General features: G+C 37.0%; 1 protein-coding gene across 1 annotated transcript in view; it reads left to right on the plus strand.

Annotated features, from left to right (window-relative positions):
* LOC121289831 (SEC23 interacting protein) overlaps positions 1 to 18,322 on the plus strand; it is a 126,081-nt gene that overhangs the window by 19,122 nt on the left and 88,637 nt on the right. The window contains exons 4-10 of the mRNA XM_041209718.1: positions 911 to 1,104; positions 3,023 to 3,112; positions 4,645 to 4,765; positions 5,212 to 5,301; positions 8,517 to 8,658; positions 12,091 to 12,299; positions 15,140 to 15,258. Coding sequence (XP_041065652.1) covers positions 911 to 1,104; positions 3,023 to 3,112; positions 4,645 to 4,765; positions 5,212 to 5,301; positions 8,517 to 8,658; positions 12,091 to 12,299; positions 15,140 to 15,258 — 965 coding nt within the window. The remainder of the gene's footprint in view (positions 1 to 910; positions 1,105 to 3,022; positions 3,113 to 4,644; positions 4,766 to 5,211; positions 5,302 to 8,516; positions 8,659 to 12,090; positions 12,300 to 15,139; positions 15,259 to 18,322) is intronic.

The raw sequence follows: 18,322 nt of genomic DNA on the forward strand, positions 1-18,322 counted from the left end.
AATCTCACCTATTTATCATTGAGCTGCTTGTGGTTTTGAAATGCTAAGCTGCCTTGTCACTGTAAAAAGGAAAAATAAGGCAGTGAGGGAACCTGTCTTGTACCAATGTGTGACATTATATTAACAAGGCAAGGGTCCCATACTTAAATGCTCATGCTGGGGGATTAAAGGAAGTCACTACTTTTTTCAACTTCTCATTACAAGATAATTGTTAATAAACCAAGTCATTTGGCCCACTTCAGATGATCCATTTGGGAAATCATGGATCTTAAAGTCTCTGCTTGCAATATCTAGTTGGTTCTCAATCCAGGGTCCATTGCTCTTATCTAAAAGCCATGGATCTATTATTCCATGTGGATAAGGTATTGGTTCTAAATTTTAGTTTTACATGTTTGAACCAGTGTCACCTTGTGATACCCCTTCAATTTAGTTTGAAGTAACTTTCTGGATTTATCTTTTCCACTATTTACCTTCTTTAAAGCACCTCTCTAATACTTTTAAGGTTGAAAATCCTACTTTTTTGGGGGGTTTTCCTCATAAAGGCTTTGAGTAATTTATTTTCTTTCATTATTCACCAGTTAGAAGGGAGGAAATAAACTAAAAGCTAACCATTGAGAAGGAAAAGACATTCAACAGGCATGGTCTTGATGACAGGCACAAGAATTTTTTTTATAATGAGGTAGAATTCTTATTTTTGGTTTCACTTTGATTACTAACCTGATCATTTTTACAGACTTGAAATGTTTGTGAGTACAGGACAAATGCCATTTAATCAGGTTTGTCAAACTGCCTTTTTGTCACACAGCTTTTTTCTCAAATATATAACTGTTACTAATAGTACTACTTTTGCATTTATTGACAATTTTCAGTACAAAATGTAAAGCAACCCATCTTAATTTAAAACTTTCAGTACAACCAGACCCTGAAAATGTGATTGTGTCCACTGATGGAGGTCGCTATGACATTCAATTGTATGATCGCACACGGCATGCTGTGTACTGGGAAGAGGAGCCATCTGAAGTGAGACGATGCACATGGTTTTACAAGGGGGACATGGACAGCAGGTTTATTCCTTACTCTGAGGAATTCAGCGAGAAGCTGGAGGTATACCATCCCATAGAGCTATACTCATCTGCCGTTTAAAATTAAATGAAACAGTTTAGTAGCTGCCAGTAGTCCTGAGCTGGTAATGCAAGGATCTTGGCTCAGAATAAAACAAAGAAAATCAACAGGAATTGGTTATGTTGACATGGCTTGAAACATTCATGCCTTAAGCTACAACTCATCTTTATCCTAGGAGTTAACAACAAGGCTCCTACAGTTGCCCTAATGAAAGAAAATTCAGATCAACTGATCTCCGGGATATTAAAATGATTTGACTGTACTTTCCTGGTGATTAAATCTGTGAATTTTAAGACAGGCTGTAACCCTATGGAAAATTTATAGTGTTTTCAGTCGAAGCAGTGTTTAGAACACTTTGATGACCTTTCCAGGGTCATAGAGAAACTTTGTATGGATTGCTCCTACTGCCAAAGTCTGGCCTTTCTGTGAAGTAACCAGCATGGCAATGGCAAATCTGATTTGATTTGTGCATGGTAATCCTGTATTGAAGAAAACCAGCAGTGTTTGAAAGTGGTGGGATAGTGAAGTTATCAGATACTTGGACCTTTCCAGTTCCCTTTCCAACATGTCCATTGCCATGAGTAACCTGGCAGTAGATTTTGAAAAATCAAAACTGCCTTTTCTATGCTTGATCAAACTTGAAGAAAATACATTTTGCCCTTAAATGACATAGTTACTGATAATATACTTTGATTACATTTATAAGACTGCCAGAGTGAACCAAGTTAAGGATGCTGTGAATCCTTGATAAAATAACTAAAGTCTTTTATTGAACCCAGGACTGAATATTCTGATTTAAAAATTAATCCTAAAAATTACCTCCTGCATGCCAATCTTAAAATTGGGGCTAAACCCTGGAATCATCAGAATTTGCACATTGCAGTTATGATGTGATGCATGCCCATAATGTGTGAGCAGTAGCCACCCAGAAGCCACCTTCAGTTGCCCACATCATGTACGATGCTAAAGATGGATATTAATTATTTTAATAGTAGAATTTTATGAATGCAGTTGTCTTTATTTTTGCAATTGTGTATTGTATTTCTTTCCAATATTGTTCTGTTGGGTAAACATCATCTTGTTCACGTTCTTTTTCAATTTGACAAGAAACGTATTTGGTTTCACCAGCTATTTTTTTTTTGTTTATCATCTGTCTTCGAGATATGGGGGTGGGGAGAGAAAAGAGAGGAGTCCAAAATTGGAAGGCCAATACTCTTGATTACAGATCTGGCAGATCACCTGTGGAAACGACTGACTCCTAGCGTTATACCACCCTGTCCATCACTGGCATTGTGTTGTATTTAACAAGTGGCACAATCTATCTGAGACAACCTCACAGCCTTTCACAAAAGCCATGGATCCCTTTGCCAGTTCACTAATGTTGCATTATTCCATTGTTCTGATTGACGACTGAAGCAGTCAAAAGATTTCTGACAATACTGGAATTTGGCATGGGTGCCGCAGGATCCTCGCTCATGATTTGTGTATGGTTTATATTGCCTCACAATTTTAGAAATCCAAAGATCGCACTTTTGAGCAAAAATCAATTGCTCGTATTAAGTTATTTGAATTCAATGAATTCCTTCCTATGTAATTTTATTTTACTTACTGGGAAGTATTAATCTTCTAAGGGACTCTGTGTAAATAGCATAAATGGCAATTGAGAACAATTCTACTGCAGGGGTACAATGTGGCATTTGAAAGTAATTTGTGAATCTGTTAATTTACAGTCATTACACTAGCATTTCAAGCTATTGGAACATATGCACTTTGTTAAATACTGGTATATGAAGCCTAAAGCTAGTCAGACGTTTTCAGTTTAACCTTAAAATAGTTTTGATTTGTTGAGGAAAGCAAATTGAAAATACTGACAGCCTCTTCTAATTTATCTATTTTTCAGGGAGAATATAAAAAAACTGTAACTACCAACCAGTGGCATAAAAGACTCGAGTTCTCTAGTGGGGAGACCATTGTTATGCATAATCCAAAGGTACAGTTTACATAAGAACAGCAATTTGTGACCTTTAAAGCAATATCATTGATATAAACATATGAGTTTTGAATGATGTTAGTTTGCTTCTATTCAGTCAGGGGAAATAATTGATTCGGCTCTCAGTGATGCTGTCCTGGTACAGGAAAGCAAGGTTCCATGTTAGACAGTAATGTTGCATTACTGCATTACTGTTGCATTTGCTGCAACAGGCTCAGTCATTCCAAAGGAAGAGCCATAGATCCATATCCGGCCTGTGATGCCCTTGGGATAAGCTTGCAAGGGCCACTTATACTTTCTGAAGACGACCCCTTTTAACTGTGAAAGTCCTTATGTTGATTTTGAGATTTTCTCGATGATTAAGTGATAAAGGTACCATGAGCTTTATTGAATCATTTGAAATCTTAGTTTCAATCGTGCTACGTGCTGAATTACCTATTCTCAGTTAAGTTAATGTTGAGGGTGCGATAGCCCTCTGTGTGGGGGTTGGGGGAAAAAGATCCAAGTTCTCACTTGTGGCTACTGTCTAGCATACCTTGTCTGGACATAAGTACTTTTCAACATCAGGTAGGAACAGGATTGGACAAAGTGTAATCCTATTGCCATACCAACAAACAAGGCACATATAGTAACTGGCCTCTGGGTGTGATACCAGTTTTAGGGAAACTGTTCTCGGGATGTGGGTGATGCTACCAAGGCTGAATTATATCCCATTTCCAGTTCCCCTGATAGGTTAGTGGACCTTTTCGTATGATTATTTTTACCACTAGATGGCTTGCTTTGGCCATTTAAAAACCAGCTAGGTTGTGTGGAACTGAGTCAACTCTAATTTGGTGAGGGTGAAAGATAGCTTCCTTGAAGGACCTCAGATTGGATTTTTTTGATAGTTGAACAGTTTTCTTGTTTATTTTTCCCTGGGTGGTAGTTGACAAATGACCAGATTTAGTAGTTGACCTTTGTTGTTGTAGACAGAGGTTCAAGACCAAGTATAGTCTTCAGATGAGGCAGATTTAGAGGACAGGAGAATTGAACCAGGGTGTTCAGATATGGTTTAATCCCTATTTTAAAGTTATGCATTCTGCCCTTGGGTTTCCATCATATATTTCTATCTCCACAATTATAGTGGCAATTAGGTACATAGTAGTTACAGATTTCTATAGGCGGTTTCCATCATAAATGTGAACACATATTTATAATGAAATAGGTTGACGGGAAGTGCAGGCAGATGCAAGGTTTTTTACATACACATTACATCGACCTGGAATGAGTTCAATGTCACAACTTGCCATGGTGGGATTTTAGCTAAAGCAAGAACCTAACTGTTATTCTACAACTTTAAGTCACTCTTTTCAGGAGAGAAGAAAAAAATTGTACCCTGCTATTATGAAAGGTGTGAGGTGTTTCCTAATTGCTTTAACTTCCACTTGTTTTATATTGATTCTATTTTAAATCCTAATTTTATGCCTTCCAGCCTTCACAGTAATTATATATTTTAAAAAAGGTATAATTCAAGCTAATATGATTGCTTCCAGGTTATAGTTCAGTTCCAGGCTTCCTCACAACCAGATGAATGGGGAACCACACCGGATGGACAGACTAGGCCCAGAGTGGTCAAACGTGGGATTGATGATGACCATGATGAGATTCCTGAAGGTATGAGTCTGATCACAACCCTGTACGAATGAATGGCATCAGATAACAAATTGGTATGAATAAATAAAGTTGAACTTTGTCAGTGCCAAAGAAAAGTTCAGCAAAGTAACTTTGTTACATTGTAAAGCTAATAACTGTCTCCCCAGTGTTTTCTTAATACTAAATATACGTAATAATGATCTGTCTTGGGGCCATCCCACTGTTCAGAAATTGTTCGTTTACAGCAATTGCTCCTGGTTCTCCAAAAATTGACTTTTTAACCACCTAAAGTTCTCTATGTGTTGAAGAAATACTTAGTGGGATCTTGCTGTACACCGGGGATTACATAACTATCATTGCATTTCCGAATAATACTTTTTATATGAATGCTTTAAAGAAGTTTCTCACAATCTTGATAAAGGCTAAGAATTTCTATTTTGGTTAGCAAATTTTTCTTATTAACCTAGGTGAGCTGCCACCGGTTAATCATCTGGTGTTCATGGCACATGGAATTGGACCTGTATGTGACCTACGTTTCAGAAGTATTGTTGAATGTGGTAGGTCTGTTTGATAATGAAATTTCCTTCCTGGTATTTTGCAAATTTGTCATTTAATTCTTGAAACATGTTTGAAGAAAACCTACATTTAAAGTGTATAGTCAACTTGTGGTAGATCTCCATTTCAATCCTTTAGTTCCAGAAATATTTAGGTTTATCCAGGGGAAAGGATTTTTCAACAGACAGGTGCAGAAATAGTTCAGGGGGTGGGGAGAATGTTTCATGAATATATAGAGCTCCAGTATCCAATTGTCTCAAATTAATGGAAGGAAGACACAGAAAGGTAATTTAATTTAAAATCCTTTCTCCTATCCTTTAGGTGCATGATTCCAATAATTATATTTCAAGATTATTAATTGAAGTCTCTTTCAACCTTTTTTTTTAAAATAGTTTGGCAGTCATCATACTCTTTATAATTGAACTTTACTTTTAGGTTAATCAGATTTATACTAATATCAGTTTTTTAATGTTTGAAGTTGCATAACATACATTGCTATTAAATTAAACTTTTAATTTTGCTCTATCAATGTTGAAGATTTATGTGGTAATTAGTGCTGCAATGATCATTGTGATTGTTGTCATCTTAATAAATAAGGTCAGCACTGTTCTCCCACTGGGATGATACTGAAATTGTATCCTGCATCCCTTCCCTAAGAGTCTCCCTATGTGGAGAATACAAATGAAAGAAAGATGAGCCTACCTACCCACCTCATTCTTTATGAATGAGACATTCTCCACACACCCATATTTCCTCCCATCCAATTCACAAGGCTCTAAAAGATTATCTTTTCAGAATTTGGATATATTATCTAACCAGGCGCTGTTGTGCAGGTTGATATGAGCTGATCCTGAGATGTGCTAACTACTTTTATACTTGTTGATAATAACTTTGACATCACTTACTTCAAGTCACTTGCATGGAGGACTAGGGATAGATTTGCAATTTGAAGAAATTCTTATTCAAAGAAAGGAGGAGGCATAATCAAGGCAATTAATTCACCTTGATGAATTTTAGTAGTAGAGTCAGGGCTCCTGGATTTTCTACTTAAGTTTTTCAGTTGCTTAATTGTCAAATAAATATAGTTTCTTCACTTGTATTTTGTTTATGGTCAACAAAATGACATTAGGCACTTTGACATGTATGACATTTATTTATAATGTTGCTCATAAAAATATGAATGTTTCTTGAGATGGATAGCATTACAATTTTGAACTTAATGTTTGGTAACATTTAATATATAAGTATAATGTAATCAAAACTTGTATATTTCAACTCAAATTTTAACTCAACCTTTTGGTCTATCATGCATTTGCTATCTCCATTTTGGAGCTATCTGCTCTAATCTAATTTAATATATTACCTGTAACAATATTGCAATGAAGAGGCAACCTAATTCCTTTTAACTGTAACTGTCTTGCTTCCATAGCCATATGTGACAATAACTCTTTGAATACGAAATATTTATTTTGACCTCCCATTTATTACTTTTAGCACAAGTCTTCTCTTTTTCTTATCTAAAGTTGAACTTGCCTTTTATTTTAGAGTTTCAGCTTCCCAAATTATTAGTTCACCACTTCTTTACTTTATGTACAGAACTCTCACAACTAAACCCAAACACCACAGCAATATTATATTTGGCCATTTGGTGGCAGTATGATATAGAAGATCACATCATACAAACCTTTCACACATATTTGCAAATGCCCATTGCAAGAACACATTATGAAAATTTTGAGGGAAAAGGTAAATAAAATAGTGCAAGAAATTATTGTTAAGGATGGACAATTTGTTGGATATCAAAAATAATATTTTCAATGGTAGCGTCAGATAGGCTCTGTCGATAGTAAGTACACTTGCCTCTGAGTCAATGGCTCCTGGCTCAAGCCCCATTACACATAACCTAAGATGACATCTGATTGCAGTATCAAGAGAATGCTGCATTGGCACAAGTATAGCCTTTTGGGTGAGATATTAAATGGAAGCCCCATCCAACAGCATGGATGGATTTAAAATATCCCATGCTACTATTTTTGAAGTGTCCTAGTCAACATTCTTCCTCAATCAAAAGCATCAAAAAGAGATTCTTCGATCATTCATTCACTCAGTTGCTGCTCATAGGATTGTGATGTACCTGGTCCAACTAACCACAGTGACTGCGCCTAATAAATTGATCTATTGACGATAAAGTACTTTGGGGTATCTAAAGGACATAATGAAGTGCTTTATCAGTGCAAGTCGTAATTTGAAATTTTTTCGGTTCCTATTGGGAATTACCAAGTCCGTCATGATTTTATAATTTATTTTTGCATTGTCCCAAATATCATCTGTCTCTCTCTCTCTCTTCTTTAGCTGAGTGCTTTATTGAAAAATAAATTAGTTGAATTATATGAATGTGTTTTACTTTCCAGTAAAGCTCATGACCACTTTTAAGCATTTGAGTTAAAGCACATGGTTTATATGCCAGTTTTGAATTACTTTTAGAACTTAGGTTTACTCAATCTTTAAAACTTAATGATGAAGGATTTTAGCTACAGGGGCAGACTGGAGATTTTGGAGTTGTTCTTCAAAAAGCAAAGGAGATTGGGGAGAGATTTGATAGAGATGTACAAGGTTATGATACGCCTAGATAAGGTACACCATCTGTTTCCATTAGTTAGCGGTACAATGACTAGGAGACAGAGATTTTAGGTTTTAGGCTAGCAATTCAGGTAGTCGAGGAAGAATTTTTTGATGCAGTGAGTGTTAAATGACTTAGACCCCCTCCCCCCCCAACCTGCCCAAGAAGGTGGTGGAAGCAGAAATTATCAATGATTTCAGAAGGAATTTGGATGGGTATTTGAGGGTATTTCAGGGCTATGGTTATAGAGCAGGGCAATGGGACTGGCTGGATTGCTCTATAGAGAGCTAGTATGGACTCAATAGGCTGAATGGCCTCTTCCATGTCATAATCACTCGACGTAGTTCTGTGGAGAATTATTTCTATGAAAGAATTGTGTGCTCTTACACAACATTGATCAAAGACTTCCATGCTAGGTGAAATATTGTAACCATAAATCACACCTCTCTCCCCCTCCCAATCTCATTTTTTGAGGTAAGCTATAATTGTCTTGCCCTTAAAAGATTTTTCATTAGAATATTTCTTTCCTTTGTTGAAGCTAATTGCACAATATTGATGCAATTATTTATAGCCTTACTGTTGTACTCTGTTTTGCAGTCGATGACTTCAGAAATGTTTCTTTGAAATTACTGCGCACGCACTTTAAAAAAGCAGTAGATGAGAAAAAAATCACACGAGTCGAATTCCTTCCTGTGCATTGGCATAGTGCTCTTCATGGAGATGCTACTGGAGTAGACAGGTATGTTCTCTCATTTCTATTAGGGAAGATATTTGTATATAGATTAAATTTTAAAGCTGTCACCACAAACTGAATTGCACTTTGTATATCTTGTATAAGAGCATATTTAGAATAATTAAGCAAACTCATAGTCTTAAGTGAAGTTTATCTTTCTTAGCTTTGGAATTTTCAGATCAAAGACCAATCCAATGAAAGATTTAAACATAAAATTGTGATTAAAAAAATTATTGTATATAATACATTGGATGAGTTATTTCCTCAGTCCATGTGCTCATTCATGTAAACTCGACTCTCAAAGGTACTATTTAATCTCCCTAGATGATAGGTTTCATAATGCCCTATGATTTGATAACTGGCATCTTGAATGTCAGCAGGTCCTGGGTGAGTTTGTAGAAATGCCTACCTCTCTAAACTTGAATATCATTGACTTGTAGGGCTCAGCATCCAAGAGGACAAAGCTTACTAGTTTCTGCTATCATATGAGCAGTTTCAGTGACTGTTAGACAACTTGGCTCCTCATATTTAAACCTTTAAACCTCATTCTAGTGCATCTGGTCACTTGTAGTTTAAGAATTACGTAAGAATTTTATTTCTCCAAATTATCTGTCCATGTACTTCTGATGTTTGTAAATGTTTACAAGAGTTGTTCTCATTGTGAGAAAAATCTCAATGGTTCAATTGCACAGTGCTACTTCACCTCTCATTTGTGTCAGCCATGGCTCAATTGGTAGCACTCTCACCTCTGAATCAGAAGGTTGTGGGTTCAAACCCCACTTGAGGACAAAAATTCAGTACTGCAGTGCATTACTAAAGGAGTGACGCACTGTCAGAGGTGCTGTCTTTCAGATGAGACCTTAGACTGAGGCCCAGTCTGCAATCTTTACTGGACGTAAAAGATGCCATGACACTCTTTTGAAGAAGAGCAGTGGAGTTATCCCCAGTACCCTGATCAATATTTATCCTTCAATCAGCATGACAAAACCAGAGTATTGTTACGATCCCCGTAGAGACTGATGACTTTAAAAAAACAAATAAATTTGAACTTCCAATTGATAGCTGAAAGGATGACATGATAAGATTTCACAGTTTAAGGCTTTTACTGTAACAATAGACTAAAAACACTAACTTTGTAGGAAACTTGTACATTAAACCACAAAACAGAACCTTCCCTTTTTTTTCTCACAGTCAAAAACACATTTCACAGATATATTTTACACTGTCCTTTAAATAGACATTCAATTCTCCCAGAACCAGTCCAAGGTGATTCATGGCTCCCAAGGATTTACTTCTGTTCTTTTCCTTTCTCAGCCTGGGAACTTTTAATCTCAGAACTGTCTTTCACAGTGAGGTTTCCCTCCGGGGATTCTTCCTCTAGCACAAGCTGGGCGAATCTTCAAGTCTCGTTTTAACCCCTCATTCCTGCATGATGAACCACAGCATTTTGCTGTCTATAGCTGCTCTCCCTATCCTGTATCTTGTAGACTAACTTGTTTCTGAGTTGAAATCCTTCCCCTCTCAAAGCCCATCTCCATGGCAATGTGAATCACAGGACTTTGTATTCAGGTAGAAATACTGATGAGCTATCTTCGAGACCACAACTCTTTTTTTTAATCTTGGAAACAATTGGACAATTTAAAGCACAACTGTTTACAACCCAACATTCCCAACAATTTTCTGGTACTTTGGACACTCTCAGTCTATGGATTATCAGCACACAGGTTGTGGCCATTGTTTCCAAGTGTACCTTGCGCCTTCTTCCCAGTAAAATAATCTGGGCCCCCTTTAATCTCCTACCATCAAACCACCCAGGCTTGATGCCAGGCAAACTTCGGTATAGGTCATATGACCCCCTTAATTTTTATCTTAAAGACATAGTCCGAAAACATAATCTTATGAACCTCATAATTGTAACATTTTCTGGTCATTATCACATTGCTGTCTGTAGGAGCTTGCTGTGTGCAAACTGGCTGCATCACTTATATTGCTACAGTGACTACACTTCAAAAAAGCATTTTGTTGGCTGATTGTAGAAGGTGCTATATAAATGCAAGTCCTTTTTTCCTTGCTTTTCTTTCTTTCCTTCAATTTACCTAATACCACACTCAACTTAAACCGATAAAACCCCAATACACCCAAATCATTGAGAGACGATTAGATCTGTTAGCTGGTTTACGTTTTAACCCATTAAAAAGGGAATAGTGCCAGAGGGCTGGTGGAGCGATGTTGCTATTCCTAGATTGGAAAAGGAATGCTGATCAGATTCATGGACTATAGACCAAGTTAGCTTAACATCTGTGGTAAGAACACATTGGGACCTATACTTAAAGGTGTAAATAGAAAAACGTTTAGAAATTAAAATATGATATTAAGCAAGTCAACATGGATTTCAGAAGGTACGGTCATGCTCCATCAACCTTATTGAATTATTTGAAGAAGTAACATAAAAAGTAAGCCAGAATAATGCAGTGATATACATTGCCTGAATTTGTAGTCAGTAACCAACAAACAATGGTAGCTGTACATTATGCTTCCGCACAGACTTTCTGTGGGCTTTTACACTGGAACTTGCTGTAATTGGAAATCCAAATCAGTGTGGCATCTTCTAAAGGAGATCTAAGATCTAGGTTAACAGGATAAGCAACTGTGCATCTCTTCAACCAACCAGATTGAAGAAGTCTTACTGCGACTTTTAAAGTCTAAACTAGGCAATGTCAGTTGGAATAGTTAATTCAATGTAAAAACATGCATAGAAAGCGAAAATATAGAGAGAAAGAAAATTAAGATTGAGAGATAAAAGAAGCAGAAAAAATAAACATTTTTTTTAGATCTCCAACAATAGTTAAAATCTTGAGACTTTGCACTGGTAAAAATAAACTTTCAGTACCAGAGAGGTTGTTTGCAAGTGATTAAAAACAATCATGCCATTAAAAAATTAAATACAACAATTTCATGCCCTTCCATGAATTTGAATGCTAAGTGCCATTGACTACACACAGTTGGAGTGAAGCTTGCAATGCAACTCGGGCAGCAACATCCTGATTTCTGGGTTTAACTGTAAATTTAGGGTTCAGAAAGAGACTGCCTGATTTACTGCAAAATCTGGGCCAGGGACTTTGAAAAGCCTTTTGTTAAGTACTTGAAGGAGAAAGAAGTAAAAGGTTATATTAATGGAGTGAGATGCAGTAGAGAGAGAGAGAGAGAGAGGTTGCTCGTGTAGAGCAATAACATTTGTCAAATGGCTTGTTTCTGTGCTGCAAATTCAATTAAATTCTATGTAAAATAACTTAGATCATAATTTGTATATTTTTGCTGCAGAACTTTATTCTGGTTTCAGTTTTGATCTAGTAGTATCATTGATTCAGAGCTATATTATGGAATATTAACCTTTTCCCATGTGGCTTCAATTGACTTGTTTTCCTATTGTTATATCAGGCGTATGAAGAAAATCACATTACCAAGTATAGGCCGCTTGCGTCACTTTACCAATGAGACATTATTGGACATATTCTTCTACAACAGCCCTGCATACTGTCAGACTATTGTGGATAAAGTGGTTGCAGAAATCAATCGACTATATGCTCTCTTCTTGAGTCGAAACCCTAATTTCAAAGGAGGAGTTTCCCTTGCAGGACACAGTCTTGGTAATAAGTGCTGATATTTAAATGACTAGTCAATTGCTTATGGCAATGCTCTCAGCTAGTTTGGTGCGCAAAATAGGTTATTTGTATCGAGCAAATGTCACTAATATACTTCTCATCAGGAAAATTATGCTGTGTTTCAGGGCTCAATTTTTCTACTGAGGTAGGTGTAATGACTGGGAGAACTTGGGGATGGCATTTGTGGGGCTGAGGATGCATTGATACCGCTGGCACTGCTTGTGGGCATTTTTCTTTCTATATAATATTTTGGGACAGGCACCATTGTTGTAGCTTCTGGGTCTTGGAAGTGCCCATTTTGCATGAGCATTCTGAGGATTTTTGGGGACTCGTGAAAAATAATTGCTTTGTGGCAACAAAGTCTGTGCTATACTCTCATTTTCCTTGTGCCTCTTTTCACACTTCCAATGCTTGCATGTCCTCCCTGGTGCACACCAGCCACCCTTCCTTCTGGCCAGACCCCACTCTCTCAGGCCCTTCACACTCTGGCACCCCCATCAGCCTCCTCTGGCTGCCCCTGCTTCCTCCCTTAGCCTCTCCCACTCTTTCTCAGGCCTCCCACTCTTTGACACCCCCACCAGTCATCCTCTTTGCCTGCGCCTCTCTCTCTCTCTCTCATTCTGCGTGCGCCTTTGTCTTTCTCTCTGCGTGCATTTCTGTCTCTATATATTTCTCCCTCTGTGCACACCTCTGTCTCTGTCCCTCTCTCTCTTTATGCGTACCTCTGTCTCATATATCACTCCAGATACCATGCTGTGATAGTAATATACAAGTTGCTGAAATATCTGCCACAAGGTACTGAGATACCATAATTTTTTTCATTACAAATGCATTGTTCTAGTTTCTGTATGACTGTGGGCCAGGCTTTCAGCAAGTTAATTTTTTGTTCTCTTTTTGACGTTGGACAGAGGGTTTGCCTCTGCACCTTCTGAAAGAAGATTGCTGAAAATTCCCAATATATTGTTGGTTACTGTAATAATTATAAATGTTGGTGACGATTGCGAGTAATGTCAGATATGCCAATGGTACCAGAATGCACACTACCAAAGTGGTTATTGGATTACTGGCTGAGGTGAATATAGTGAGAGTTTAACCATTAACTTCACAATGTGGAGGGGGAAAATGCAATAATAGCCAAATAGAAAGAGAATTTTATTTTGGATAATACTTTAATAAAGTAGTAGAGCACTTTACCATTCTAGGTACTTGGTTCCTTTGTTGTTTTGCACCTACCACCTGGAGTTTCATGCATCTCTTTCTTGTAGCTGAATTCTTTGTTCTTTTTTTATTTCTGTTCTCATCTAAAGAATGTTGAAAGTCAAGTACTGCAATGTGTCTGGATTAATTTGCGTTCAAGGCAAATTGGGTCGTTCTTCGGCATTGCCACAGTAGCTCTCACTGCTAATAAATACCTAACATATCCCAAGGGTAGATTATGCCTGTACTTCTTAGGCCTTGGAAACATGGGATTTACTACTTATCTTTTATTGAATTGAAGACATATAAAATAACAGTGACTATTGTACAGCAAAGACATAGGAGCAGAAATTAGGCTATTCGGCCCATCGAGTCTGCATATAGGACACAATGCTAATTAGAAGGAATGCTTTCATGAAAGAAGGCTTAAAGAAGGGGCTGGTAATTTGTTATGGCCATGTTGTTTGTCAGAGTAATTTATTTTGGTGTATTTATTTTGGTGTACATATGTGATATTAAGTACATAGATCTTTGAGAATTTGCTTTAATTTGAACTTAATCTTGAAGTTTATTTTATTTTCTAGCTTGAGTCATTGCCTCAGCAGGCAAGCTTTGTTCTTGTTCATTAGCAGATATTGACCAACACTTTACAAATACTTTGCAAATACTTATGCAAGTTGCCTGAAACCTCTTAGTGAATGTTTCTATTTTATATTCGGAATCAAGCGATTAAATGCATCTTGGTGCCATATTTTAAGCTGCATAATTCTTCTGAATTATATGTAATTAGAGAATTTTTCAAGGCAAAGTAATGGAAACTGATTAGGGAATACTAAGGAAATACAACCCTTAGCTATTGACTATTGGTGTAACAGGCAATCAGATTAATTTAGTGTTCCTGTTTTAGTTAGCTTTTTGAAGCACTTGTTTGCTACAGCAGTTTATGCTTTGTTTGCATACTACTTATGTCATTATTTAAATGCTTTTAAAAGCTAATAAGAGATGTATTTCAAGTCCGGGCATACTTTTACAGTTGTGTGGATACTAAGATTATGCTGCAACCTTTCTGAGGAAACTTTTATTTGTTTGATATATTGAGTTCCAAGGAGGCAAATACAAAGTTTTGCCTGTGTGTAAATCTGAAAAACAGAATTGGTTGACAAAATGGCAGCATTGCTTTTGTTTACACTCTGTTTGTTTTAATGTTAATCATTTATATTAATGAACAGAGAATATGGTTTTCCACTTGTAGTCTAGCAGATCTCAAAACATAAAGGAAAAAGTATGTATAGAAAGAATAATCCAGTTGAATGGTTCAGAGGGCAGAAAGTCCAAGAGTAATGTTAAAGCTGTTGGGTTAGACATTAGAGCCATGAAATTGGATATTAGGTTAAAATTCCCACCGTAGTGGGGTGCTGGCACAGAAAGCACTGTATCTCTGACTATAAATAATGCATTGTTCTTTGTATAGCACAAAATAATAGATGCAGCTGTTCTTAAAATCAGCTATTTTTACTTGATTTACACTTGTAAATATACTTGGCAAGATTCTTCACTCTCCACTAAAAGAAAGTGTCTCCAAGAATATTTTGAAAAAGAAATATACATCACTTTTAATTTGTCCTTAGGTTCTCTGATCCTTTTTGATTTGTTGGCCAGTCAGACGGGCTGCTCTTCCCCTGGCGATCCCACTCTATTAGCATCTAATGGGACTGTGAAAGATCCTATAATCCCAGAAGAGACTCAGGTACAGTAATATACAAAGAATTGATCAATTATTGAGCAGATGTGTAAAATCTGTGAACACAGTTTTTATAGGGTCAAAATCCCAAGTTAGCAATTTTGAACTGTTGTATATTATCTTATTCTTAGCATGCATGCTTTAAAAAGAAATAAAATGAGATTGCATGGGTTTATTTGAAAGACAACCACCTTTGGAGGGTTTTCATTGTTTCGATATCAGTCTTAACTGCTTTTGGAATGACCATTGGCAATGATCATTGGCAACCTTTCATTCCTTAACATCAAGATGCTCCCTTCTTTCTGTTATGCCCAGGGGAAGGCTTTTTAGTCTTCTCCATGTTAGAAGGGAAAAGAGCATTCCTAAGAGGAGGAAAAATACCACACAAGGATGAGGAAACCTAAGTTCTCTCTTTAGGGCAGACTGTCTCATAATTTCTTTTTGGATAATAACTGTTAGCGATAGTTGTTACTGACTTCAGAGACCATATTTGTTAAATATAATTTTTTGGCTTTGAAATTGAAACTTAAGCACTGTAATAAAGTAATAAAACCTTTTCTAGAAGAAAATGTAGGCTTTGCTGTTTACAAATTTTGCCTTTATTTATCATGCATTGTGAATTAGAGAAAATAGTATGGATGTTTTGTCATGGCGCAACAGTTATTAGTGAGCCAAGCTATAGTTAAACTAAGGAAGAGATAGATATTTCAATTCCAGGTGATTGAATCAAACTTTATACCCAATTTATGGCTAAAAGGTGAAAATTTTGGGTTTTAAAAACCAAGCGAAAAAGCAATGTCACGTTTGTCATTCCCTTTCAAATAAATGGCCATTTGTGATGCATTTTGTTTTTAGAATATATCTTTAAATGCTTTTAATTTGTAAATTCTCAGTAGTCTTTATAACTTTTTTTATCCACTGGTTAACATGTATGGAAACTCCATGTTTAACATCCTCCAAGAAGCTACTGAAAAATCAACACCTCCAAACTTTCCTTTTGTCCATTAACCCACCCCACTTACTGAGTCTAGAGACTTGCTTGGTATTTATAAATGGCATTGTCTACATTTATATTGTTTGAAAACCTTTTATCGTTTCACTGGTTATTTAAATTAAAAGTATAATAAATCTCTTCACCAAAAAGTCTCTTTGGAATTTAGTAACAATTTACTTTTAAGGCCTGCTTTTTGACGCATTGCCTCCATGACATGGGCTCTCCAATGGATTAACAATCATTATGCTTCTTTGTATTCCCCTGTTCACTCACTAACAAGGGTTTGCCATTCATGAAAACAAAAGCAAAGTAATGAAGTTGCTGGAATTCTGAAATACAAGCTGAAAATTCTGGAAATACCCAACAGGTCTGGGATATCTATGGAGAAACAAGCAGAGTTAGCGTTTCAGGTCTGTGACCTTTTACCAGTTTTGATGGAAGGTCATCAGTCTGAACTATTAGCTCTGTTACTCCATCCCGTGTCTCTTCCTGATTATGACACAGGATCATTTTTGCAATAAACCCGAATTAGTTAGTAGGTTGGCAGGGTCCACTGCAAGTTAACACGCCAAAATTACACAGCATCCCAGTAGAGTACAGGTAAGCCTCCTGCTTCCCCGCCCAGCCTTATATTCTAGGTATTTTCAGACCAGCTGAGTATTTCCAGCATTTTCTGTTTTTACTAGTCATTTGCTGCATTACACTTAATTACATTGACTTTCTGGCTTCAGTTGAACCTTAGCTCATGGACGGTGACACCTTACCCCTGACCAAAGTCTGCCCACTTCATCACTTGCAATATTCAAACCACCACAGTGGCATTGTGGCTCATCATTCAATCAAAACTACAGACTCTTCCCTCTACTCCATTGTCACTTTCTCCTCCTTTGGACGCCTCACTTCGTTATATCTCTTGCATCTCTTAAAAATCCTAGTTGTTTAACCTCTCTCCAAGCTATCTTTTTCTTCCTTATCTCCCCTCATACTCTCTCTGAGCTCATGTCTTGTCACCTTCTGATCCCTTAACCCATTTCCACCAGTGTTCTCAATTCTGTCCAGTCCCTAATACCACAAATTTAAGAGCCTCATCCTCACACTCAAATTATTTAATAAACTTCTCTCTCTGTATTGCTGTTACCTCCTGCAACCCTACAACCTCTAACTAAACTCTGTATTCAAGAATCCCCTCCTCAAAATCCCTCTGTCTCCACCACATTCTCCTCCTTTATGACCCTTTTTAAAACCCATATATTTAATCAACTTTTGGCTGCCCCCTTTCTCATCTCACCTGTCTTATGCTTAGTTTTTTTTTAACCATGCCTCCTTAAGCATTTTGAGATGTTTGCTACAGTAAAGGTTCTATATAAATGTTCAGGCACAGATTGGCAGGGCCTACTGCAATTTAACACACCAAAATTGCACAGCTTCCCAGTAGACTACAGGTTGGCCTCTTCTTTGCCCAGTTAGTAGCACCCTTGTATTCCGGGCAATTTCTTGAAGTTATCTGGAGCCTGTTGGGAAGAATCCCAGGCCTTACTGGTAGTTCTGTTTTCCCATGCTGAACAATCCATGCCTGGTTTGATGTTGGATTACTAATTCACTTTTTATACTGAGTTGTTTTGGTTCTAAACTTCTCCTCATTACGGGCTGAGGGGATCTGTTGTCTTGCAGTATTTGTGACACTGCTCTTATTCAGGTCAAACTTTATGAATTACTGTTACACCACTGAATCTAATCTTCCCAACCACTCATCTTCCCAACCATGAGTGTTCAAACTACCAACTAAATAAAGATTTAATACATGGGGTATGTTCCAGTATTCCCTGCTTTACACTCACATCTAGTTTTTCACTAATGTTAATGTGGAAAATGACTTCCTCCTGATTTCAAATACTCGAGTATTTTAACCAAAATACCACATGTGGCTATTATTCTCTTAAATAATCAAATTTGAATAAATATTTCACTCTTTCTGCACCCAAGTTTTTTTTTTAAAAGAGAAATGTCCTAAGGTTGTTGGTGACTGAGAGATATTGTTTGGAGTGTCAGGGGTGGGTGGATGGGTGGGGGAGTGGT

This window comes from Carcharodon carcharias, chromosome 17, assembly GCF_017639515.1.
Source record: "Carcharodon carcharias isolate sCarCar2 chromosome 17, sCarCar2.pri, whole genome shotgun sequence".
Taxonomy (NCBI): domain Eukaryota; kingdom Metazoa; phylum Chordata; class Chondrichthyes; order Lamniformes; family Lamnidae; genus Carcharodon; species Carcharodon carcharias.